This window comes from Ascidia mentula, chromosome 2 (genome assembly GCF_947561715.1).
Source record: "Ascidia mentula chromosome 2, kaAscMent1.1, whole genome shotgun sequence".
Taxonomy (NCBI): Eukaryota; Metazoa; Chordata; class Ascidiacea; order Phlebobranchia; family Ascidiidae; genus Ascidia; species Ascidia mentula.
The window spans coordinates 3,532,146-3,555,521 of NC_138567.1; the positions used below are offsets into that span (position 1 = coordinate 3,532,146).

The following is a 23,376-nucleotide window of genomic DNA, read 5'->3' on the forward strand; positions in this document are numbered from 1 at the left end:
CGTGCGCATTCTGTATGAGAGTTAAAATCAAATGCACCGAAAGTCAACATCATCATGTTTGTTCATCAGCGAGTGTTTGCCTTCCTCATTGCCGTCGCTTTTCGTTTGGTGTTCGGATGGAGGTTGAGCTATTTTTCCAAGCATGCAGCAGGTGTTTTTACTATTCGCGACTGGCGATGTTTGTTTAATATATTTTCGATAAATCCAGGTTTTTGCAATGAGTACAATAAGCAATATAAACATAAATCATTTACCACTCTGTTTTTTGGTTCACAATTGCTAAAATTTTATCCATATTCACGTGAACCGTTCACTAGTAAAAGAAACTCTGCCCTATAAGTGATGTCACAAGATTCATTTCCAATGTTGTTTGGATGAAGTTAATTGCTATTTCAAATTGCCCATTTTAAATTTTCTGTTAGTACAACGAATTGGTTTGACCGACTATATTGCGGTAGATTAACTCTTTACTGTGTTTCATTGGCGCTAACTCGTGATTTTCAATAGTTGTTGATCCAAAATGTATCGAACTGTCTCTTTGCAGAATCACCAACAAACAGTTTAATCCGGATAAACAAAGCTGCTGGGGTAGTTGTTCCACAAATAATTTTGACCAGAGTGTGTAGATAAGGTGGTGAAACTAACATAAGAACATAAATGTTACAATTTCTTAATTCTTTTCTTCTGAAATATCCGCCACAACCATTCAAAAATCTTTATACAGAATCTGTTTTTAGTCTGAAGAGTTTTGATCCTTTCAGAGCATCTCCGAGTTTGCAGATTTTTTCGCCTGTAATAAATCATCGTGACATTTTGTTCAGATACCGACAAGGATTAACATATTTACCATGACACACTGCTATCTCGTCTTTCCACTCTTGTGTCTCCGAATAAAAGCACTGCAGCTGATCAGTATTACTGCAAACAATTGCACATGTGGAGGAACATATTCAATCGAAAAGCTCTTACCCTCCAAGTATCAGGATTTTGTTAACACCAAGTAAACAAGCAGTTGTTACACCAAGGTTTATTGATTGGTTTGGCAAACACGTCCATCTTAAACTTTGAATATTGCAGCCATCAATATAATCCATGTACTCAACTGTGTTGACATAAGCATTATTTGCCTTTCCACCTTAATGTTTGCATTTTAAATTTGTAAAACTAGAAAGCATGTTAATTTGTATTCTTTGATTTAATTTGTGACTATACACTACAAAAAGAAATCAGGCAACTGCCATCAACCATATAACACACACAAGTACAGTTAAAAGCATAATGCATTTTTAGCCAGATTTACCCTTCACATACTTTTAAATTAATAAAAGTCAAAAATCTGAAAATTTGTTTCTTGGAATTTACCAACATTATTTTACACTTCAGTAACAAAAATATAATATATGACTTTAAGATGAAAAGATTCGGTTTCCAACTGTACATGCACCAAATTCTGCTCTTGTGAAATTTAAATTACACCCATGAAATACTTGTGAACTTTGCATGTTATACTGGCTTGTAATGGTATTTTCCGAAATTGAATATTTTTGGGCATGTTGAAGTGTTCTTTTTGCCCCAAACAGATGTGGATTTTTTCTCATTTTTGCAGTTTCTGAAATTTAATCAACTGATGTTCAACTTATCCATACGTCAACAAACCATGGATTGCAAAGCTGACTTGGTTGACCTTCAATTATACCTTGCGCTTGTTTTGCTTCATACCCCCCAGAAACAATGGCATTTTATAAAGAGAAAAGCTTCTTTAAAATATAAGAAACAAAATTAACTCAATTTAACAGCAAAACGTACAGTTGCTGCAAAAGTTTCAGTGTTGGTAATCTCAACATAATTATACCTTGTTCATGTTTTGCTTGTGCATAACCCCCAATAAGAAAGATATTTTCTAAAAACAAAAATTTTATTAAATGTAAAAAAAAAGACTTATTGCGACAGAAAGGTAAACCTCTAATTGTAACTGAAGAAGGGGAAACTCTTGCATATTGTGAGCTGAATTTGGGACAGTTCTCACATTTTCCACCAACAAACATTTCTGTGTTGAATTCCACACTCCCATTGTTTTCTCCACAGAGTATGAAGATATTTCCTGGCATAAAACAAGATAAATTAGACTCATTAGAGTGTCAAAAGTAAAGGATTGTTCAAAAAAACAAATTTTGCCTAGGAGTAAAGTCTTGTAATTTTTAATAATAAAAGTTGTAACTTACATCCTAATGTTGAAAACTAAAAATAGGTTGTGACCACCAGTGTTGACGACCAGTGTTTGTTTTTATTTTCTGAAGAAGCCCAGTCGTACGTACAGGCGAAACATCAGAAAATACAATCTTTTTAACAAAAGGTGTATATTTGTTGTTTTTCACCAGAAGAACGTCAGTTTCATAATTCATTACATCCTAATTTTGTATATAAAACAGTATAAATGGCACGTTTATTACAAACTTGATTTTATGTTTTTGGTAAGCTTCAGACATGGCCATTGTTTTGATTTGCCAGGTCTCATCAGTGCATATTTAATAATTTTGTACATTGGAAAATACCCCTTGCTGAAACTGCAGTTGCATTTGCTCTTGCATAGACTAAATTCCCCTCATTCTTCCACTTTCTGCCATCAAATGAGATAATGGAGGTTGTTGCAACAAAGGAATTTCGGTTTGAAAATCCGCCAAAGAAAAACACTTTGCCATGATGCAACACCACAGCACTTGCATAACTCACATCCATTGAAGGTTGCTTAATCTTAATAAAAACAATTAATTTTTGGCCCCAAGCAAACCAATAACAAAGCCAAGCAAAGCAATAAGTGATGTACAATTTAAATTTATGTAGTCCAAACATATTTTAATGACATATAAGTGATTTCAAATTTGAATAAATGATAGAAAATGTTTACCTTTTTCACAGAAGTTTGGTTGCCAATTATTAACTGTTGTATTTCACTATCTGGTGTAAGCAAACAGATATCACAACTTCCTGTCCAAAAACATATGATATTAGAAATTGAATGTGCATGTTAATTAGTGAAAAAAAGAAACCCGATAAGAAATTCAAAACTATTTTAGGTCCAATAAAAATCTTTTGAACTGCCTAATAAAATATCTATTGTCATTAAAAAGAGAAAAAAATTAGAATGACAGTGTATGTATTGCATTTGTGTCTTTAGGATTTTCAAAACTGTAGAATTATACCTGAACGTATATTACCACCAATTTTACGCAATTGTATCAAAGTAAAGAGTGAAAAGAACTTTTTTTCCCTGTTTTCTAAATCATGATTTGTCCAAGCAGCTAAGGCTGTAAATAAATCATCCTCAGAATCCACCTAAACACAAACTCACACTATGGTTTCCTACTGTATATCAACCAATAACTGTAAAGGGAACAGAAAACAAATATAAAATTTACAAAATAACAAATATTTTAATTAAAAAATAAGTGCCTAAAAAAATCCACTCACTAGGATTTTATCTGATTTCAAATAAACTTTGAGTTCATCATCAGATAGTTCCAAAAATTTTTTGGACAAACAAACTTCAACAAAATTGTCCAGAATACATTCCTCTGTCTTTTCTTGAAGGGAATTTAAAGAGAATAACTCACCGATTTTCTTTAACTCTAGTGAATTTGTAGGATCCACAATCTCAAGCAGATATTCATCGATAATTGTCAACAAATCTGGAACATATAAAATAGTGCTTAAACAGAGACAAGACATGAAGATTACCATTTTTGTTGTTGCTCATGCCATGTTAATTGTAAAATTATTGTTTTACTACTTTTAAGTATTTTTTGTATCACCATTGTGCCATGACATTTTTCAAATTAAAACCAATGGTTTTTACCTATTGTTTAAAGTTATTATTCAATAATATGAGCGAATTGATGTCTAAATTTATTCAGAAGTTGGTGATTGACCATGTATTTGTGCAAAGGAGCAGTGTGGTTTTTGTGACTTATTATGTGGTCTAACATTATCTGCAAGAGAAAAAAAAAATATTGCAGCTTCATTGAAGAGCACACATTAAGGTTTTGTAGATCTATGCCCATTGGAGAATGTCATACCTTGGATGTCATTGCGTAGAGAGATAAGCCACAAACAAAAATGAATAGGTGGTTGAACGATTTACTTCTCTGTAAGTTCCGTTGTATTTTTGTTGCTTTTTTAACCAAAACAATGCCCAACCAGTAGTCAAATCACCCAAGGAGAAGCTAAAGTATTTGTCCAACAACCAATTTTAATCAGAATGTGTAGATCAGGAATGATCCTTTTATAAAATTGCAAATGATTGGCCCCTTAAATGATTCGTTTTTCTGTATATACTGCATGAATTTTATGCTGCATTTTAGACGGTCCGAATTTTCAACAACATTCAGCACCAAGTAACTATCTGATTTTAAATGCCCAAAACCCAAGTAGAATTGCTCATAGAGCAAAACACATGCATATGTGCTCATTCAATTCAACTATAAAATTGTTCTTGGTGTTAGTTGCTATGCTAAGTCATCCTTTGATTGTGACATAGGATACAAGGTGGGAATTTGCCCCGGTGGGACATCTTTTGATGGATGTACAGATATGTGGCCTAAAGCACTAGGTTGTCAATGGCAGATATTATTTATAATTACTTGTCATTTGCATCATTGATGCTGCTTTCAAAACTTCCATTACATTATCCATGGAGAGTTTTATTTGTCCTGAATACACAAAATCAATAATCTGCTTGATTGCTTCTGGCTGAACTTCATTTAGCTTTACAGTTTCTGCATATTTCTCTTTCATCTAAAATAAATTCATTTTTCATAATCACATTTATAAAATATTGCCATTGATATTCCTTAATATTCCTTACTAGTATGAGCACCTGAGTTGATAGCCTTTTAGAGCAAAATACACATGATTTCATTTTTGGTACAAAAACAAGCAAAAAATATATTCCCGCATGAAATTAACATTACTTACATTTGTTCGAAACATGGTGGCAAAATAATCACTGCTTGCTGCAAGAACATTTCTATGAGCTGGAAATTTCTTGCTTTTGACAATCAGCTTAATGTCACACAGAAATCCTTCTTCCCTTTGCCTGGATAAAGGTTTGGATTAGATTCTCTGTAGTGGTTTAGGGTAGATCATACCAATAACATTTATGTATGTAATTAAAAAAAAGTAACAAATAGAAGTTTCTTAAGATACTGCCATAAAATGAAAAACAAAACAAACCTGTTCATATTTGAAAGACAATCAGAGGGGAAATCTTGAATAGTTAAAAGCTTTTCGTGGCTCATTATTGTTTACAAGTACACCAGCACTAAAAGACTCCAAATAATCTTTCAAACTGTGCTACCAACAAATATCAATTGACAGGGTGAAGGACCACGCCTATTCATTGCAAATATTTGATTAAAGTTCCCCTTTTTGTTAAACATTACACGGAAACAAAGACATATGCAATAGCAGCCAAAAATTGTTTTTTATCCCCTCCAACAAATATGTTATATTACCTATATATTTTGGGTTATGGTAATGTTGTTTTTTGTGCGACAAACAAACCGCATTGTTCTTTCTTACAAGCTGTAAAATCACCAAAATAATGAAACCAATCTTTCGCTGGTGGGGAAGCTCGCATTTACGACATGATACCATAATCAAATATTTACCTGTTGCGACCTGTATGCCAAATTTTGATACAGTTGTGCCAAATATGAGCCTCAAGCTGGGTCTTAACAATATTATTTATGATCGATGGGAAATCCTATTTGATTAACGCTATTGGCATAAGATCGCACGTGAGTTCTAATTGTTGTGTTTCCTTACCTGACTTTAATTGAAAACCTGATGCAAACACTTCACAAATATTTATTGTATCAAGATCAGTTTTGGATACATTTTGAAAGACACACAAGAATACCAATGCGAAACTTAAACAAAGCGACCAAAGTGTCAGCGAACAGTTAACAAAAGACGCACACTTACACAAAACAATGAAGGACAAAACAATATCACACGAAGGACACGAATCACGTGTTTACACAACCGTTGCTATCGCTACACTTCGAAATGAAACACGATTGACAAGACTGACCTAAGAATACCTTTACCCATAACACAGTGGAGAGAGATTCCGAACAATGACAAACTGGCCATGCAAGTCCATGAATGCAAACGTTGATATGTAACGCAAAGTTACGTTACATCACACATGTTGAAAGAATATCATTTTGCGATCCATATGCGTATAGTTTCTGAACAAAATAAGCGGCTACGTTTCGCGACCTTTTGAAGCCAGATAAGTAACATGAGGTTATAGCGTCTTGTATTGTTTGCCCATGCATGGAGATGGAGCTATTTGAATCGTAAATTAAACCAGTCATGTTAAGTTAGGCGATCTGCTGTTATGGAACTAATTAAGCACGTTTATTACTAATCAGCAAAGTTGATTCTAGGAGTTGGTCCTAGAGGAATGTTATGCAATGTTGACGTATATCATAGTCTCACTCGTATTCCCGTGTTCTAGGAATCACGTGATACCCTACAGGCTAGGAATCACGTGATACCCTACAGGCTAGGAATCACGTGATACCCTCCAAAATCAGACAAACCGAGAAATCACGTGATACCCTCCCGTGTTCTAGGAATCACGTGATACCCTCCAAAATCAGACAAACCGAACACACTACAACCATCTTTCAAAATAACGTTCTGTAGGCGTAATGCATTTACCAGCAGTCTAGCTGTCGTCACCAGAGGACCAGAAAGCGCGTGCGCATTCTGTATGAGAGTTAAAATCAAACGTACCGAAAGTCAACATCACCATGTTTGTTCATCAATCAGTATTTGCCTTCCTCATTACCGTCGCTTTTCGTTTGGTGTTCGGATGGAGGTTGAGCTATATATCCAAGCATGCAGCAGGTGTTTTTACTATTCGCGACTGGCGATGTTTATTTAATATATTTTCGATAAATCCAGGTTTTTGCAATGAGTACAATCAGCAATATAAAAATAAATCATTTACCAATCGTTTTTTGGTTCACAATTGAAATTTTAAACTTTTTTTATCCATATTCACGTGAACCGTTCACTAGTAAAAGAAACTCTGCCTGATAAGTGATGTCACAAGATTCATTTCCAATGTTGTTTGGATGAAGTTTTTTGCTATTTCATATTGCCCATTTTAAATTTTCTGTTAGTACAACGAATTGGTTTGACCGACTATATTGCGGTAGATTAACTCTTTACTGTGTTTCATTGGCGCTAACTCGTGATTTTCAATAGTTGTTGATCCAAAATGTATCGAACTGTCTCTTTGCAGAATCACCAACAAACAGTTTAATCCGGATAAACAAAGCTGCTGGGGTAGTTGTTCCACAAATAATTTTGACCAGAGTGTGTAGATAAGGTGGTGAAACTAACATAAGAACATAAATGTTACAATTTCTTAATTCTTTTCTTCTGAAATATCCGCCACAACCATTCAAAAATCTTTATACAGAATCTGTTTTTAGTCTGAAGAGTTTTGATCCTTTCAGAGCATCTCCGAGTTTGCAGATTTTTTCGCCTGTAATAAATCATCGTGACATTTTGTTCAGATACCGACAAGGATTAACTAAAATGTTTACCATGACACACTGCTATCTCGTCTTTCCACTCTTGTGTCTCCGAATCAAAGCACTGCAGCTGATCAGTATTACTACAAAAATTACATATGTGGAGGAACATATTCAATCCGAAAAGCTCTTACCCTCCAAGTATCAGGATTTTGTTTACACCAAGTAAACAGGCCGATGTTACACCAAGGTTTATTGATTGGTTTGGCAAACGCGTCCATCTTAAATTTTTAATATTGTAGCCATCAATATAATCCATGTACTCAACAGTGTTGACATAAGCATCATTTGCCTTTCCACCTTAATGTTTGCATTTTAAATTTGTAAAACTAGAAAGCATGTTAATTTGTATTCTTTGATTTAATTTGTGACTATACACTACAAAAAGGAATCAGGCAACTGCCATCAACCATATAACACACACAAGTACAGTTAAAAGCATAATGCATTTTTAGCCAGATTTACCCTTCACATACTTTTTAATTAATAAAAGTAAGTCAAAAATCTGAAAATTTGTTTCTTGGAATTTACCAACATTATTTTACACTTCAGTAAAAAAAATATAATATATGACTTTAAGATGAAAAAGATACCGCAAACGTAGATTCGGTTTCCAACTGTACATGCACCAAATTCTGCTCTTGTGCAATTTAAATTACACCCATGAAATACTTGTGAAGTTTGCATGTTATACTGGCTTGTAATGGTATTTTCCGAAATTGAATATTTTTGGTCATGTGGAAGTGTTTCTTTTGCCCCAAACAGATGTTGATTTCTCCTCATTCTTGCAGTTTCTGAAATTTAATCAACTGATGTTCAACTTATCCATACGTCAACAAACCATGGATTGCAAAGCTGACTTGGTTGACCTTCAATTATACCTTGCGCTTGTTTTGCTTTATACCCCCCAGAAACAATGGCATTTTATAAAGAGAAAAGCTTCTTTAAAATATAAGAAACAAAATTAACTCAATTTAACAGCAAAACGTACAGTTGCTGCAAAAGTTTCAGTTTTGGTAATCTCAACATAATTATACCTTGTTCATGTTTTGCTTGTGCATAACCCCCAATAAGAAAGATATTTTCTAAAAACAAAAATTTTATTAAATGTAAAAAAAGACTTATTGCCACAGGTAAACCTCTAATTGTAACTGAAGAAGGGGAAACTCTTGCATATTGTGACCTGAAGTTGGGACAGTTCTCACATTTTCCACCAACAAACATTTCTGTGTTGAATTCCACACTCCCATTGTTTTCTCCACAGAGTATGTAGATATTTCCTGGCATAAAACAAGATAAATTAGACTCATTAGAGTGTCAAAAGTAAAGGATTGTTCAAAAAAACAAATTTTGCCTAGGAGTAAAGTCTTGTAATTTTTAATAATAAAAGTTGTAACTCACATCCTAATGTTGAAAACTAAAAATAGGTTGTGACCACCAGTGTTGACGACCAGTGTTTGTTTTTATTTTCTGAAGAAGCCTAGTCGTACGTACAGGCGAAACATCAGAAAATACAATCTTTTTAACAAAAGGTGTATATTTGTTGTTTTTCACCAGAAGAACGTCAGTTTCATAATTCATTACATCCTAATTTTGTACATAAAACAGTATAAATGGCACGTTTATTACAAACTTGATTTTATGTTTTTGGTAAGCTTCAAACATGGCCATTGTTTTGACTTGCCAGGTCTCATCAGTGCATATTTAATAATTTTGTACATTGGAAAATACCCCTTGCTGACACTGCAGTTGCATTTGCTCTTGCATAGACTAAATTCCCCTCATTCTTCCACTTTCTGCCATCAAATGAGATAATGGAGGTTGTTGCAACAAAGGAATTTCGGTTTGAAAATCCGCCAAAGAAAAACACTTTGCCCTGATGCAACACCACAGCACTTGCATAACTCACATCCATTGAAGGTTGCTTAATCTTAATAAAAACAATTAATTTTTGGCCCCAAGCAAACCAATAACAAAGCCAAGCAAAGCAATAAGTGATGTACAATTTAAATTTATGTAGTCCAAAAATTTTTATATGATATATAAGTGATTTTAAATTTGAATAAATGATAGAAAATGTTTACCTTTTTCACAGAAGTTTGGTTGCCAATTATTAACTGTTGTATTTCATTATCTGGTGTAAGCAAACAGATATCACAACTTCCTGTCCAAAAACATATGATATTAGAAATTGAATGTGCATGTTAATTAATGGAAAAAAGAAACCCGATAAGAAAGTCAAAACTATGTTAGGTCCAATAAAAATCTGTTGAACTGCCTAATAAAATATCTATTGTCATTAAAAAGAGAAAAAAATTAGAATGACAGTGTATGTATTGTATTTGTGTCTTTAGGATTTCCCAAACAGTAGAATTATACCTGAACGTATATTACCACCAATTTTGCGCAATTGTATCAAAGTAAAGAGTGAAAAGAACTTTTTTTCCCTGTTTTCTAAATCATGATTTGTCCAAGCTGCTAAGGCTGTAAACAAATCATCCTCACAATCCACCTAAACACAAACTCACATTATGGTTTCTAACGACATACCAACCAATAACTGTAAAGGGAACAGAAAACAAATATAAAATTAACAAAATTACAAATATTTTAATCAAAAAATAAGCTAATAGAAAACTCTGAAAAATCCACTCACTAGGATTTTATCTGATTTCAGATAAACTTTGAGTTCATCATCAGATAGCTCCAGAAATTTTTTGGACAAACAAACTTCAACAAAATTGTCCAGAATACATTCCTCTGTCTTTTCTTGAAGGGAATTTAAAGAGAATAACTCACCGATTTTCTTTAACTCTAGTGAATTTGTAGGATCCACAATCTCAAGCAGATATTCATCGATAATTGTCAACAAATCTGGAACATACAAAATAGTGCCTAAACAGAAACAAGATATGAAGATTACCATTTTTGTTGTTGCTCATGCCATGTTAATTGAAAAATTGTTGTTTCACTACTTTCAAGTATTTTTTGTATCACCATCGTGCCATGACATTTTTCAAATTAAAACCAATGTTTTTTACCTATTGTTTAAAGTTAATATTCAATAATATGAGCGAATTTAAGTCTAAATTTATTCAGAAGTTGGTGATTGGGCATAGTTTTGTGCAAAGGAGCAGTGTGGTTTTTGTGACTTATTAGGTGGTCTAACATTATCTGCAAGGGAAAAAAAACTCATTACAGCTTCATTGAAGAGCACACATTAAGGTTTTGTAGATCTATGCCCATTGGAGAATGTCATAACTTTGATGTCATTGCGTAGAGAGATAAGCCACACACAAAAATGAATAGGTGGTTGAACGATTTACTTCTCTGTAAGTTCCGTTGTAATTTTGTTGCTTTTTTAACCAAAACAATGCCCAACCAGTAGTCAAATCACCCAAGGAGAAGCTAAAGTATTTGTCCAACAACCAATTTTAATCAGAATGTGTAGATCAGGAATGATCCTTTTTGTAAAATTGCAAATGATGATTCGTTTTTCTGTATATACTGCATGAATTTTATGCTGCATTTTAGACGGTCCGAATTTTCAACAACATTCAGCACCAAGTAACTATCTGATTTTAAATGCCCAAAACCCAAGTAAAATTGCTCATAGAGCAACAACACATGCATATGTGCTCATTCAATTCAACTATAAAATTGTTCTTGGTGTCAGTTGCTATGCAAAGTCATCCTTTAATTGTGACATAGGATACAAGGTGGAAATTTGCCCCGGTGGGACATCTTTTAATGGATGTACAGATATGTGGCCTAAAGCACTAGGTTGTCAATGGCAGATATTATTTATAATTACTTGTCATTTGCATCATTGATGCTGCTTTCAAAACTTCCATTACATTATCCATGGAGAGTTTTATTTTTCCTGAATACACAAAATCAATAATCTGCTTGATTGCTTCTGGCTGAACTTCATTTAGCTTTACAGTTTCTGCATATTTCTCTTTCATCTAAAATAAATTTATTTTTTATAATCACATTTATAAAATATCAATGGCAATATTTTATAAGCTAATATTCCTTGATGGTATGAGCACCTGAGTTGAAAGTCTTTTTGATTTTATCGGTGCCCAAGCCATTCTATTATTTTCGTCTAATATTCATCTGCATAGTTGTTTGTAGAGCAAAATACACATGATTTCATTTTTGCCACAAAAACAAGCAAAAAGCATGTTCCTGCATGAAATTAACATTACTTACATTAGTTCGAAACATGGTGGCAAAATAATCACTGCTTGCTGCAAGAACATTTCTATGAGCTGGAAATTTCTTGCTATCCACAATCAGCTTAATGTCACACAGAAATCCTTCTTCCCTTTGCCTGGATAAAGGTTTGGATTAGATTCTCTGTTTAGGGTAGGTAAGCTTTTGCAACAGTTCAAAACATCTAGATTCCCAAAATGTATGTGGTAACCCACTGAGCAGAAAATCATACCAATGCCAGAAAATATGATGGGGTTATTCTCTGTGCAACTGGTCAACTAATTTTAAGAAAGTTTTATCATTAAAAAAACATTTTAAAAAAAATGTTTTTTTAATTAAAAAACATTTATGTATCATTAGAAAAAAAGTAACAAACAGATGTTTCTTAAGATACTGCCACAAAATAAAAAAAAATCAAACCTGTTCATATTTGAAAGACAATCAGAGGGGAAATCTTGAATAGTTAAAAGCTTTTCGTGGCTCATTATTGTTTACAAGTACACCAGCACTAAAAGACTCCAAATAATCTTTCAAACTGTGCTACCAACAAATATCAATTGACAGGGTGAAGGACCACGCCTATTCATTGCAAATATTTGATTAAAGTCTCCCTTTTTGTTGAACATAACACGGGAACAAAGACAAGTAGGCAATAGCAGCCAAAAATTGGTTTTTATCCCCTCAAACAAATATGGTATCTTACCTATATATTTTGGGTAACGGAAATGTTGTCGAATTGTTCTTTCTTACATGCTGTAAAATTACCAAAATAGTGAAACCAATCTTTCGCTGGTGGGGAATGCCCGCGTTTACGACATTGAGGATACCATAATCAAATATTTACCTGTTGCGACCTTTATGCCAATGCTGATGCCGTTATGCCAAAAATGAACCTCAAACTGGGTCTTAACAATATTATTTATGATCGATGGAAAATTCTATTTGATTAACGCATTTGACAAAAGATCGCACGTGAGTTCTAATTGTTGTGTTTCCTAACCTGACTTTAATTGGAAACCCGATACAAACACTGCACAACTATTTACTTCATCAAGATCAGTTTTGGGTACATTTTGAAAGACACGCAAGAATACCATTTCTAAACTTAGTAAATTTACGCCCAAACGCTCAGACAGAACTGAACAAAACCAAAGAACTGAGGTGAGCATAATACATCTGCGCTGGCCTGCCTCGCCTAAACGCACACGGAAAGTTCCATTATTGAAACCGGAGAGAAACAAAGCGATCAAAGGGTGACTCTAACGGTCAGCAAACAGTTAACAAAAGACGCACGCTTACACAAAACAATGAAGGACTTTATGCTCGAGAACAATATGTATATATATATATGATCTAGTCATAACTGAATTTCTCCACGACTTAAGATTCATTCCCAAGCCAGATTAACCAAACTGTTTATTGGGATGTTCAGAGACAATCGTTCCGCCCAAAGACCCCGTGAGTACAACATTGTTAAACGTCTTTTAACGTGCATTTCTCATCCTTCTTCTAGGTTTTACATAATTAGAGCAATAATATCCCAATTTCTATTTTTCGACCTATATAGCCATTGATATCGCCCTATTTAAGTTATTGCAACTATTATGATGATAACGAATATAAAAGATATGTAAATTTAGGACAGACCATTGACCGACTTGTCCCGTTGTTGTGATCGTAGCCATAGATCGTAACGCCACCTTTTGGCTGCCTGTGATAATTCATCGTGAACGCAAAGACTGAGACCACACAAACGCGTCCCACAAAAAACATAAGATCGGGTACTGTCATAGTATGTATTCTAAACTGCTACAATACGGTTTTTCTGACATTAAACATAGTATGTATTGTAGCAATAAAACATGCTTGGCAGAAACTGGAGTGTATGTATTGTAATCTGTTAAACACACGCAATGTCTGTACTGGATTCAGGCTCTAATGGCCCTAAGACAAACAACGGATCGAGTCAGGACACATGTATAAGCGTAAAACTAACAAAAAAGCGAAACATTTACGTCATAAGGTTATTTAGGTGGCCCGAACATTATTGGCATGGGCTGTTGTCCAAACAAGCGCCACACATAAAATAACAAAATTAAAACTATGATTATCATTAAATTCAGTACCACGATGAATAAAAACACATGTTGAATCACAATTTACAATCTAAATATTTTTCCACAGGTTGCATTTGTAAGTTGACAGGTTCTTTTTCCTAGATCCAATGTACCTTAAAAAGCATAAATATATAAAAATTACTTCTTAATACGTTTACATCTCGGAGACTTTATGTTGTGTTGCTTGTTTCATAACTTGTAAATAATCGCTGCTGCCACATATTTGTTTTTTTACAAGGATAAAAAACATACGTCCTATGTCCTAAATACAATTTGAAAATAGTACTAAGTTTAAAATCAACTGCTATTACAGCAATTTTCTGGTCTGAATTTCAATACATTTCCACAGATAAAGCACCCACCTGTACCTTTAAAACCATTGAATTTTTTTGGCATTTTAAAGGTCATTTAAAACAAACATTACAGAATATTAATTACACCATAGCAAAAACATCAGCATCCTCATTCTTTAAGGAGCTTTTCATAGGAATTACATTTGTTTTTAAACATTAAGTCTAAGAATTTTGAAATAGCTAATATAAACCTTACCAACTTGAGACCTCTCTATTTCTATATGTTTTGGCCAGGAAAGGCTGCTGCAATTAAAACATTGCAGATCACCATTTTTCCTAAAAATTTAGTTGTTTCAAGTGAATGCAATAACCCATGAGAAACCAAAAGAAAATACCCTCCCAAAACCAGTAGCTGGTCTGAACCAAACAAACACACAGAAGTGATTCCTCCAAGTTTGTCACGTGTCTGCACCATAGTCCATTTGAGTTGTGGATTTTCACAATTTTTTATTGTGTCGAGGTACTCAATGGTATTGACAGCATACATAGTTTCGAGAATTCCACCTTATCATTTTACTACTTTATATGTGCATCAATTAAATTGTTTTGGAATTTTAATACTCACCACACACAAATATTCTGCTCCCAACCACACATGCACCAAAGTTTCCTCTAGACTCATTTAATTCATGTCCATGAAATGTTTCTCCAGTATAGATATTAATTTTGGATGTAACATTGTTGACTACAAAAAAACGTACAGTGTTCACAGACCTACTCACATTCAAAAGTAACTGGAATAATTGAGTCACAAAGCTAAACACAATTAATAAAACATTTAGTTCTGTAAAAAGGTATACTCTATAAGATTATAATAATTTTTGTGTCAATTTTCTGTTAACTTGTCCTACAAAACAAGGGTTTGAAAAAAGCAAATAGTGCCAATAGTGTATTCCATATAAAAAATGATTTAAACTTATTTTGTTTACCATTTGTATAAGAATGTCGAACGCCAAATTCCCCACCTATACATTTTTTTTTGAAAAACAATACACAATGCTTTGAGATTAAAAGAAATACTTGTATTGGATGGTGGACGTACAAAGCCTCCAATTAGAAAGATGAATCCTGCAATACAATTTCCAAATCATGTTTGTCATGATTAATTTAAAGTTGTAATACCTCCCACAGCAACTGATCCACCACATGTTCTGTGAAATCCAGGATTATAGCGATGGTAAATTACAGAATTTCTATTGCAAAATTTCTCTGTTTGTTCAACATTTTTTCCATTTGACTGTCCTCCAAATATATATACATCCTCTATAAATATATGGCATGCATATTATAAATTGAACCAACAATGTTAAATAAAGGCCGCATCTCTGTATTTTTATGGAAAAGACTTTCCCGGTTGGGAAATGCCCTTCTCGAACTCCTGCGTAACAGAGTAAAATTATGTGTAACAATGCAATGGGTCATGCATGGGCGCCAGTGTTTTGGTTGAATGAGCGCAGATGAACAGGCTGCTGCCAGGGCGATTTTCAGCGTGTTTGGGGCAGTTTTACTATGGTTTTCATGGTTATTAGTCAGGCAGTAAATTGGTAGAGGGTGCTGTTGAACATGTAGCTGAAAAACTACCCAAATATTGAGGTAGATTTTGTGGAAAAATGAATCACAGAAAGTATGGTCAATTTGTGAATTTCTGTTAGTGCCGACCCTTGACTAGGAATTCTGGCCAAATTTCTAATCGAGATAACTACTTTAACTGCTCCCCCGGGGGCATTTTGACCCTCTGTTAGCCATTATTTTGGCCAAAAAAGCAGAAAAAAGTGTAGGTTTGTTTTGTGAAAAAATGAATCACAGAAAGTACCCTCCATTTGCGATTAAGTGAAGCCACCAACCCTCCTCTACACAATTCATTAATGATTAGATGTCTTGTAACTGTCTTGGGGCCCCACCGGGGCTGTTTGTACACCCGCTAGGACTGACAATTTAGCAGTTAGCCTTTGCAAAACCCCCCAATGTGCTGTCTTAATGCAGCTGCAATCAATTTTTTTTCTGTTCAGCAATAGTAGTCCCCCTTCATGAGTCATCCGACCCGGCAATTGTTTTTGGCAAAGAAGATAAACTGTAACCAGGTGCACAATGACAAATGACTTCTAAAACTCAATTTTTAGGATTTAATTGTTAGATGCAGCCTAAAGAAATGTGTAATGACACATAGTAACATTGAAAAGTAATTAGAAGGGGTAAAAATAACAGAAAAAAAACTCATACACCCGCCTTCAACAGACACAGCAGTTGCATTTGCCCGGGGTAAAACCATGTTTCCCTCATTTTTCCAGTTTTTGCCATCAAATGAGATGACAGAACTGATACCCTCCTTGCTATCATTTATGTTCGCAAATCCACCAAAGAAAAACACTTTCTCTTGATGCAACACCACAGCACAAGCATGGCTTACATGCATTTCTGGTTGTATCATCTGAACCATGTTTTGTGAAACAGACTATAACAGTGCAGAAATAATTTAAAATCAACATACTTCTTTGACCATTGTTTCTATTCCCATGTTGATGCATTGAAATTTGTTGTCTTGGTTTAAGAGATACACACTGTATTTTCCTAAAAGCAATCATAAAAATGTATATTGTTTGCATAATAGAGTAAAGACATGAGTTGTATATATTTTGATATATACCATATGCTACAATGAACCAGTAAAACAAAACCTGTTTATTAACTAACTAGTAACTTTGTACTGTCAAAACGTTATACCCAGGCGAAGCTCTTGTTTCTTTAAAGCATTTGGCCGAACATGAAAGTATAGGGCTTCTTCAATCAAATCTCGGCTATCAAAGCTTTCCATTACAAAATCCTAAAAAGACACATGATAAAAAACTGTAATCTAACTGACAATAAATAATACATATATACTTTCCGTTACCGTCACCATTACAAAGCAGTGGCAGTAAGCACAATATTGCTTTTATAATGGATTTAACACAACTTAAGTCAAAACATGGCAGCTTTAAAATACTGTATAGTGAAAATTACAAGTCCACAATTTCCTAACACTATTATACACAATTAAACCAGTAATATCTGACAGAACCTCTATTACCTCTTTCTTTAATGTGTCATAAAGATATTCAACTGAAACATTTTGAAGTCGAATTAGTCCGAACAATCGAAGAAAGTGTTTTTTGCGAGTTGTCAAATCTGCTTTAGTCCAGTTCATCAAACATACCAGAAGTTGATTTTCTGTTGCCTGAAACATAATAAAAACACAGCACTGTGGAAAATGGTCACATGTGTAGACTTGTTAAGACTTAACCATGTTGGCTATGACTTAACTGTGTAATGAGTTAAGCCATAGCCAGCTTAAGACATAAAGTATCTAAAGTACCTTTGTTTAGATTTACTTGGCTATCTTACGCCTTGAACAAATTAGTCTATGAAACTAAAGTTCAAAAGCAATATAACAGTAAAATAAATGAACAATATCTTACCCCTATTTCATCTTTTGTCAAGTACATTCTAATTTCATCAGCAGAAAACTCCAGGAATTTTTTTTGAGCACATACAATGTCAAAATTATCTACTATACATTCCTCAATTTTTTTCGCAAGCTTATTCAAAGAAAACAAGTGACTTGTCTTTCTTAGCAAAAGGGCACTAACGGGGTTTAATGCTTCAGTGAAGTACTCACTTAAACTGTCCAGCAAACCTAATAATAAAGTAAATATCCATTGAACTGGCAATAATATGCTGCTAAAACCACACAATATTTTTGCAAGTTTTGTCAACAATTAACATGCAATATCAACACTTTCATTTGATAGTTTGAGTAATTTTACAATTGCTGTGCTTTTTTTTATCAAACAATTATCGAATCTGGATTGAAAAAGTTTGCAAATCAGTAAAATAAACAAAAAAAACTTGTACAAGAAACATTGTGCAGGTTTACTGTCTATTTGTAGAAATACAGCTGATGCCATGACATCATTAACATTGTCAACTGTTAATTTTATCTTTCCGGTATATATAAAATCCAATGCAAGTCCCACAGCATCTGGATTTAAATCCTCTAGTTGAATTGTTTCAGATCTCCTTGCCTTAAGTTAATAAAAATAAAGGAAAATTGCTTTTCTGGTCGAACAAGAAAGTTGACCAATACAACGGTAAACTGCACAGCGAAATTTATGTAGTAAGATGTGTGATAAACTTTGCAATGACTTTATTGTAATAGTGCATCTTTTTAGTAGTTTACATACATTGTACAAGCAGTTTAACCTATGGTTATAGTTGACCCTCTTAGTCTATACTGTGAAACTTTGCTCTCTTACACACAACAAAAACTATATATCAGTACCCCAAAACAGATTGCTGACAACGATATACAACATTTCTTACTGAATCAAATATGCCTTGAAAGTATTTGCTGCTTGCTGCCAGAAGAACTCTGTGAGCTGCAAAGTTTGTAGGCCCAACACAAATATCCACATCACAAAACAGATTGCTTTGACGACTTCTGAATATGCAAGTATTTTGGCAAAACATTAGTAAAAAATTCCATAAAAAACTCCAGTTTTGTTTGCAAAAACACCAACAAACTGAACACCCTTGTTATTGCACGACTTACATTTCAACGTTTGGAAGAATTGTCTCTGCATAGTTTTCGTGCAAAATATCTTTTTCATTTGACATTCTTGAAATTCACACAAACAGATTAAATAAAAAGTTGACTTCTGACACAGTTTGGAAACCTTAGCAATATGACATTCTTTGACCTTGGATCGTAGCGAAATCCTGGTAACTGCTTTTCTGATTGTTTGTTCACTGCCATGGAAAGTTTGAGCCCGCCTGATATCCACGTAAGAGGGAAAATGCGCCTCATGTCAATAAGTCAATTTAACTCTGATTTCGTCAAGGAGATAATTTAGGGAAATCTTTTTTTATTTTTAATTGCTACATGCGCTCATCGGAAAAACAGCCACACGAAATGTGTTGCAGTCTAAGACCCAAGTCCAGTATGTTTATTTGTGCAAAGAGTCGCAATATATAGGGCAGTTGTAGTTTCTGCAGTATGGGAATTTCTTTCTTTTAAACTTTCATAAATCATGTGGAAAACACAATTAACGTACAACAAAATTTCACGAACATGACAAAATTTAATTTGAATCAAGATATTTTAAAACGTAAAAGCTGCTACCATGTGGTTAGAAAATGATACCGAATTACTAGTTTAAACTACAACTTAAAGTGTTAGATATGAACACGTTGATCCTGCAAGGCTCAATCGATCACAATCAGCTTTTCAATCTAAATAGCTTAGAACCCTTTGGAGCTGACCGAAGTTTACAGACTTCTTCTCCTGTAGCAATATAACACTAAACAATATTGTCACAAATTATATGACTCACAAACAACGGTGGCAAAATCGATTTTTATCCAATCTTGTCAATGCAAAAGAGGGCAACTTTAAAACAACCACGTACCTTTGTTGGTGACAATTTCTTTTTTCCAGGTAAGTTGCTTCAAATCCAAACACTGAAGTTCATCACTTTGTCTTTAAACATGCAACAGTGAAGGTAAACATACCAGCGTTTTCCATACCGCAAACAAAAAGAAAACATTTACTTACCCTCCAAGTGCCAGCAGTTGTTCACCATCAAACAAACAGAGAGAAGCAACACCGGAGTCAATTCCATTGTCAATTGATTTTGTCTTGACACAGGTAAATTTTGCATTATTGTGGGAGTTATAATTGATGGAAGGTGGAGTGTCAAGATACTCAAGGCTGTCGATATATTCCCCATTTTGATTACTTTTTCCACCTAAAGTTTTTTTGACATTATTTTTTTGAGTTAATGACTTAAAAAAATCCATTGAAATGCTATTGAAATAATTTTACACATTTCCTATTTACATTTTAAAACAAAAACTTAGCAAAAACCTTTTTTTAAAGAATTGTGGAATCTCTACCCAAGATTTTCCAATTACACGCACGTGCTTAAATATTATGGCATGACAATTCAACTATTGCCTATGGTGTTGGTGTGGCACATAATAACAGCTTAATTTTAGGGGTTGATTTGTGTACATGAAATCGTATAAGTACTGTTTCCTACGATTTGTTGAAATTGGTTGTTACAAAACAAGACAAATCATACCACAAACATAAATCCTTTTTCCAACCACACATGCACCAAATTCTGCTCGTCCAACATTTAAACTAAACCCATTTTGTACCTGCTTCCTTTGTATATTGAGCATGGTTGAAATATAGATAGCTGCGAAATATTTGAGCTTGACATCGCATTGCAAACATTTAACAGCAATAAAAACCTGATTGCTGTGGGTAACCTTCAAGCAACAAAAATAATCAAATAAATAGTAAATTTTGTTGAAAATAAATGTTTTAGTTCTGTCTATAATAATTTTACCTGTGTTGTTCTTCGTTACTGATGTGTAGCCCCCAATAAGATAAACATTGTCTGCAAGAAATATTTCTGTAGTTATGCCAAACAAAAATTTTAAATACTTTACCTCCAACTGCTACCACAGCTCCACACACTCTGTTGTATATTGAGTTGAACTCTGGAAGGTTTGTACAATTTCCCCCACAAAAATTTTCAACATTTCTCAAAGGTTGTTGATTGTTCTCCCCACAAAATATGTATAAACTTTCTGAACAAAAAAAAACTGGATTACAATGAGTTAATCAAAAATTTGTCCAGGTAAATAAAACATGTTTTAACACAAGACACAAGCACTTTATTGTTTTAGTGTTTAGATGTGAAATGTGTACCTCCCAGCGATAGTGCCATGGCATTGGCACGAGGATAGTTTAAATTTCCTTCATTCTTCCATTCTGTTCCATCAAACGAGACAATTGTGTTTGTTGCTTGAGTGGTGTTGTTTGGATTAAAACCACCAATGAAAAACACTTTGCCAAGATGAAACACAACAGCACTTTCATAACTAACTTGCAATGTTGACTTCTTCAACTATAACAGCATTCAAAAACAAAATTGGCTGTCTTAAAACTTTTACAGTTGTCACAAAAACAACCTTTTTGATGTAAGTCTTGTTTCCTAAATGAATCTTTCGGATTTCATTGTTTTGTGTCAACAAACACAGATCATGTGTATCTGAAAACAAACTTATAAGTAGTCTATTGCATATTTAACAACAGATGTGGATTAATGCATTGCAGATAAAGTTTTGTGCGGCAGCATTTCTAAAAATATGGTTTAAGGAACTGTTTTTTTGAAAGAAAATAGAAAAATGCAAAACTAAAGACACATTAATTACTTTGGTTCTTCCCATGAAGTCATTGTTTTATTATCCATAAAGGTGTTAACCAACATATATAATATCACTATATTCACCTCAAATACAAACCCACTAAAAACTTTTTTGAAGATATTCTTAGCTATTGTCAGTCAAGATGAATAGTTTATGCAGTGAAATTTCTTTTTTTGTCTAACTAATTTATTCTTTTTTGTATACAAATTTAGACATAGTACCTTGGAGCTTGCGTTGCTGTATTAAAGTAAAAAGTGGAAAAAATTTGCTCTCCCTGTTATGCAAGTCATGGTTTGTCCAAGCTGTCAACGCATTAAATAAATCTTCATCTGAATCCACCTAAATCACATGTTATTGCACAGTTTTTACCAAACTTTTGTGATAAATTTTTCCATATCACCATATCCCACACAGGTTTTTAACTAACCACAATTTCCCTTGAGTTTATGTATACTTTTAGCTCTTCATCTGTAAGTTCCAAAAATTTCTTGGACAAACAAACTTCAACAAAATTTTCATATATACAATCCTCTGCTTTTTCTTGAAGTGCAGTCAAGGAAAAAACATCACCAACTTTTTTCAACTCCAAACAGTTTTCAGGTTCAATAATGGATTGCAAATATTCACTGATGATTTTCAACAAATCTGTGACAAAACTATGAATTTGTTTCAACTTGATTTATTATGAATAACAAACAATATCAATATTGATTACAACTTCAGTTGCATTGATTATCAATGTTGTTTACTTGCAGCAAATGCAATTTGGTTATTTGGCGATGTGTTTTAAAAAATTACCATTGACCCATTATGTACAATCATCAGTCACCATATGCCTTGATCAGACTTGACATGTTGAAACAGCGTTCACAACTATTTGCGGTTCACTGGTCATTAATGGTTCATTGCCTGTACATGATTACCACACAAATAACACAGACTCGACAACACTATTTGGGTCCCAAGCAGTTGCATGGCCATAGTGTGTTCTACTATTGCTTGTCTGCGCTAGTTAGTTCCCAGTTTGGTACCTAACATAATAATTGACTGCATAGTCACAACAAAGTAATGGTCTTCTTCTGGTTAATTAACCAGCAAGACCATGGTCATTTACCAGCTGCACTTATGGGACCCGATAAGTTAAAAGCAATGTACACTGTTTGCAGCTAACAATGACCCAATAACATAACTTTGAATATGGGCTTGAAAAAAAAATAATTACCTTTGATTTGCATCACTGTTGCAGCTTTTAGAATGTCCATCATAGTACCCATGCAGAATTCAATTTTTCCAGTGTACATAAAATCAAGGATTTGCTTAACTGCCCCAGGTGACACTTCTGTTAATTTAATACTCTGCACAGCCTTTTCAGTTGTCTAAAAAAACAAAAGACAGGGGCTTGACAATGCTTTATGTAAACAGTACAATACTTACACTTTCAGATAACATTGTGGCAAAATAATCACTGTATGCTGCCAGGACACTACTGTGGGCAGGAAAATTTCTGTTTTTCACGACAAGCCTAATATCACAGAGATATTTTTGTTGTCTTTGTCTGTAGTGAAATGTAGTAAATATTTGGGGGGATAATGAATTGGTGATAGTAATATATTCAACATTATTTTGGTTTAGAGAAAGAGCATTTTTGGTAAAACAAAACCAAAAACAAACCTGTTCATGTTTATTAAAGATTTTGAAGTAAAATTCTGAACAGCAAGCAGTGTTTTGGTACTCATACTGTTTTCTTTGCAGTTTTATACACACTACACAAAACACATATGCCTAACTAACCTACAAATCATCAACATTACAACA

The 23,376-nt window shown here is 33.8% G+C and overlaps 5 protein-coding genes and 1 long non-coding RNA gene across 15 annotated transcripts; all 6 read right to left on the reverse strand.

Annotated features, from left to right (window-relative positions):
* Positions 1-404: 404 nt before the first annotated feature.
* On the reverse strand, positions 405-5,366 carry LOC145889591 (kelch-like protein 38). 3 transcript variants are annotated; one of them, XM_082980569.1, is made up of 12 exons: positions 5,230-5,366; positions 4,972-5,092; positions 4,638-4,791; positions 3,469-3,686; positions 3,201-3,333; positions 2,906-2,985; positions 2,553-2,751; positions 1,961-2,101; positions 970-1,900; positions 848-918; positions 704-790; positions 405-640 (listed from the first exon to the last, which is right to left on the reverse strand). In XM_082980569.1, exons 1-9 carry the CDS (start codon positions 5,292-5,294, stop codon positions 1,785-1,787), a joined length of 1,227 nt encoding a protein of 408 aa, XP_082836695.1. In that variant the 5' UTR covers positions 5,295-5,366; the 3' UTR covers positions 405-640; positions 704-790; positions 848-918; positions 970-1,784. The 3 variants fall into 3 exon arrangements, with proteins under 3 accessions (XP_082836695.1, XP_082836694.1, XP_082836696.1); XM_082980568.1 differs by having other exon boundaries at positions 405-790; XM_082980570.1 differs by lacking the exons at positions 405-640; positions 704-790; positions 848-918; positions 970-1,900; positions 1,961-2,101 and adding an exon at positions 2,252-2,339.
* A 1,612-nt stretch (positions 5,367-6,978) lies between these two features.
* On the reverse strand, positions 6,979-12,884 carry LOC145890479 (kelch-like protein 38). Of its 5 annotated transcripts, none has more exons than XM_082981562.1 (16): positions 12,679-12,884; positions 12,538-12,587; positions 12,255-12,413; positions 11,832-11,952; positions 11,428-11,581; positions 10,413-10,487; positions 10,270-10,343; positions 9,993-10,125; positions 9,698-9,777; positions 9,345-9,543; positions 8,753-8,893; positions 8,651-8,698; positions 8,207-8,407; positions 7,748-7,913; positions 7,626-7,696; positions 6,979-7,564 (listed from the first exon to the last, which is right to left on the reverse strand). In XM_082981562.1, exons 3-16 carry the CDS (start codon positions 12,317-12,319, stop codon positions 7,491-7,493), a joined length of 1,602 nt encoding a protein of 533 aa, XP_082837688.1. In that variant the 5' UTR covers positions 12,320-12,413; positions 12,538-12,587; positions 12,679-12,884; the 3' UTR covers positions 6,979-7,490. The 5 variants fall into 5 exon arrangements, with proteins under 5 accessions (XP_082837688.1, XP_082837687.1, XP_082837685.1 ...); XM_082981561.1 differs by having other exon boundaries at positions 6,979-7,414; positions 7,478-7,564; positions 10,270-10,487; positions 12,679-12,883; XM_082981559.1 differs by having other exon boundaries at positions 10,270-10,487; positions 12,679-12,882.
* A 999-nt stretch (positions 12,885-13,883) lies between these two features.
* LOC145890488 (uncharacterized) lies at positions 13,884-14,702 on the reverse strand. Its single transcript, XR_014399560.1, has 3 exons — positions 14,640-14,702; positions 14,501-14,580; positions 13,884-14,064 (listed from the first exon to the last, which is right to left on the reverse strand). It is a non-coding gene; the product is annotated as an uncharacterized LOC145890488 (long non-coding RNA).
* Positions 14,703-16,740: 2,038 nt separating this feature from the next.
* On the reverse strand, positions 16,741-17,885 carry LOC145890486 (kelch-like protein 12). The gene is made up of 4 exons (XM_082981579.1): positions 17,760-17,885; positions 17,372-17,518; positions 17,026-17,125; positions 16,741-16,872 (listed from the first exon to the last, which is right to left on the reverse strand). The coding sequence occupies exons 1-4, from the start codon at positions 17,784-17,786 to the stop codon at positions 16,784-16,786; spliced, it is 363 nt and encodes a 120-aa protein (XP_082837705.1). The 5' UTR covers positions 17,787-17,885; the 3' UTR covers positions 16,741-16,783.
* A 242-nt stretch (positions 17,886-18,127) lies between these two features.
* LOC145889908 (kelch-like protein 12) lies at positions 18,128-18,957 on the reverse strand. Its single transcript, XM_082980958.1, has 4 exons — positions 18,893-18,957; positions 18,664-18,781; positions 18,218-18,365; positions 18,128-18,144 (listed from the first exon to the last, which is right to left on the reverse strand). Exons 1-4 carry the CDS (start codon positions 18,955-18,957, stop codon positions 18,128-18,130), a joined length of 348 nt encoding a protein of 115 aa, XP_082837084.1.
* A 305-nt stretch (positions 18,958-19,262) lies between these two features.
* Positions 19,263-23,354, reverse strand: LOC145890480 (kelch-like protein 4). Of its 4 annotated transcripts, none has more exons than XM_082981566.1 (14): positions 23,233-23,354; positions 22,996-23,116; positions 22,784-22,937; positions 21,989-22,206; positions 21,783-21,900; positions 21,325-21,404; positions 21,062-21,260; positions 20,800-20,940; positions 20,697-20,747; positions 20,599-20,616; positions 20,503-20,543; positions 19,895-20,087; positions 19,749-19,819; positions 19,263-19,624 (listed from the first exon to the last, which is right to left on the reverse strand). In XM_082981566.1, the coding sequence occupies exons 1-13, from the start codon at positions 23,295-23,297 to the stop codon at positions 19,788-19,790; spliced, it is 1,431 nt and encodes a 476-aa protein (XP_082837692.1). In that variant the 5' UTR covers positions 23,298-23,354; the 3' UTR covers positions 19,263-19,624; positions 19,749-19,787. The 4 variants fall into 4 exon arrangements, with proteins under 4 accessions (XP_082837692.1, XP_082837690.1, XP_082837691.1 ...); XM_082981564.1 differs by having other exon boundaries at positions 20,424-20,543; XM_082981565.1 differs by having other exon boundaries at positions 19,263-19,640; positions 20,424-20,543.
* Between the last annotated feature and the right edge of the window lie 22 nt (positions 23,355-23,376).

Excerpts from the sequence above, each read along its gene's own strand:
- LOC145889591 (XM_082980569.1), bottom strand. The coding sequence starts at position 5,294 with ATGAGCCACGAAAAGCTTTTAACTATTCAAGATTTCCCCTCTGATTGT. Across the intron at positions 3,334-3,468 it reads TGAAATCAGATAAAATCCTA|GTGGATTCTGAGGATGATTT; the intron begins GTGAGTGGATTT and ends GTTTGTGTTTAG. Across the intron at positions 2,102-2,552 it reads AACTGCAGTTTCAGCAAGGG|GAAATATCTTCATACTCTGT; the intron begins GTATTTTCCAAT and ends GTTTTATGCCAG.
- LOC145890479 (XM_082981561.1), bottom strand. The coding sequence starts at position 12,319 with ATGAGCCACGAAAAGCTTTTAACTATTCAAGATTTCCCCTCTGATTGT. Across the intron at positions 10,126-10,269 it reads TGAAATCAGATAAAATCCTA|GTGGATTGTGAGGATGATTT; the intron begins GTGAGTGGATTT and ends GTTTGTGTTTAG. Across the intron at positions 7,697-7,747 it reads AAAATCCTGATACTTGGAGG|TAATACTGATCAGCTGCAGT; the intron begins GTAAGAGCTTTT and ends TAATTTTTGTAG.
- LOC145890486 (XM_082981579.1), bottom strand. The coding sequence starts at position 17,786 with ATGTACTTGACAAAAGATGAAATAGGG. Across the intron at positions 17,519-17,759 it reads TGACAAAAGATGAAATAGGG|GCAACAGAAAATCAACTTCT; the intron begins GTAAGATATTGT and ends ATTATGTTTCAG. Across the intron at positions 16,873-17,025 it reads GAAACAAGAGCTTCGCCTGG|GAAAATACAGTGTGTATCTC; the intron begins GTATAACGTTTT and ends GATTGCTTTTAG.
- LOC145889908 (XM_082980958.1), bottom strand. The coding sequence starts at position 18,957 with ATGTCAAATGAAAAAGATATTTTGCACGAAAACTATGCAGAGACAATT. Across the intron at positions 18,782-18,892 it reads ATTCTTCCAAACGTTGAAAT|AAGTCGTCAAAGCAATCTGT; the intron begins GTAAGTCGTGCA and ends TTGCATATTCAG. Across the intron at positions 18,366-18,663 it reads TTCAAGGCATATTTGATTCA|GCAAGGAGATCTGAAACAAT; the intron begins GTAAGAAATGTT and ends TATTAACTTAAG.
- LOC145890480 (XM_082981564.1), bottom strand. The coding sequence starts at position 23,297 with ATGAGTACCAAAACACTGCTTGCTGTTCAGAATTTTACTTCAAAATCT. Across the intron at positions 21,261-21,324 it reads ACAAGACTTACATCAAAAAG|TTGAAGAAGTCAACATTGCA; the intron begins GTTGTTTTTGTG and ends ATGCTGTTATAG. Across the intron at positions 19,625-19,748 it reads AGAAATTGTCACCAACAAAG|GAGAAGAAGTCTGTAAACTT; the intron begins GTACGTGGTTGT and ends ATATTGCTACAG.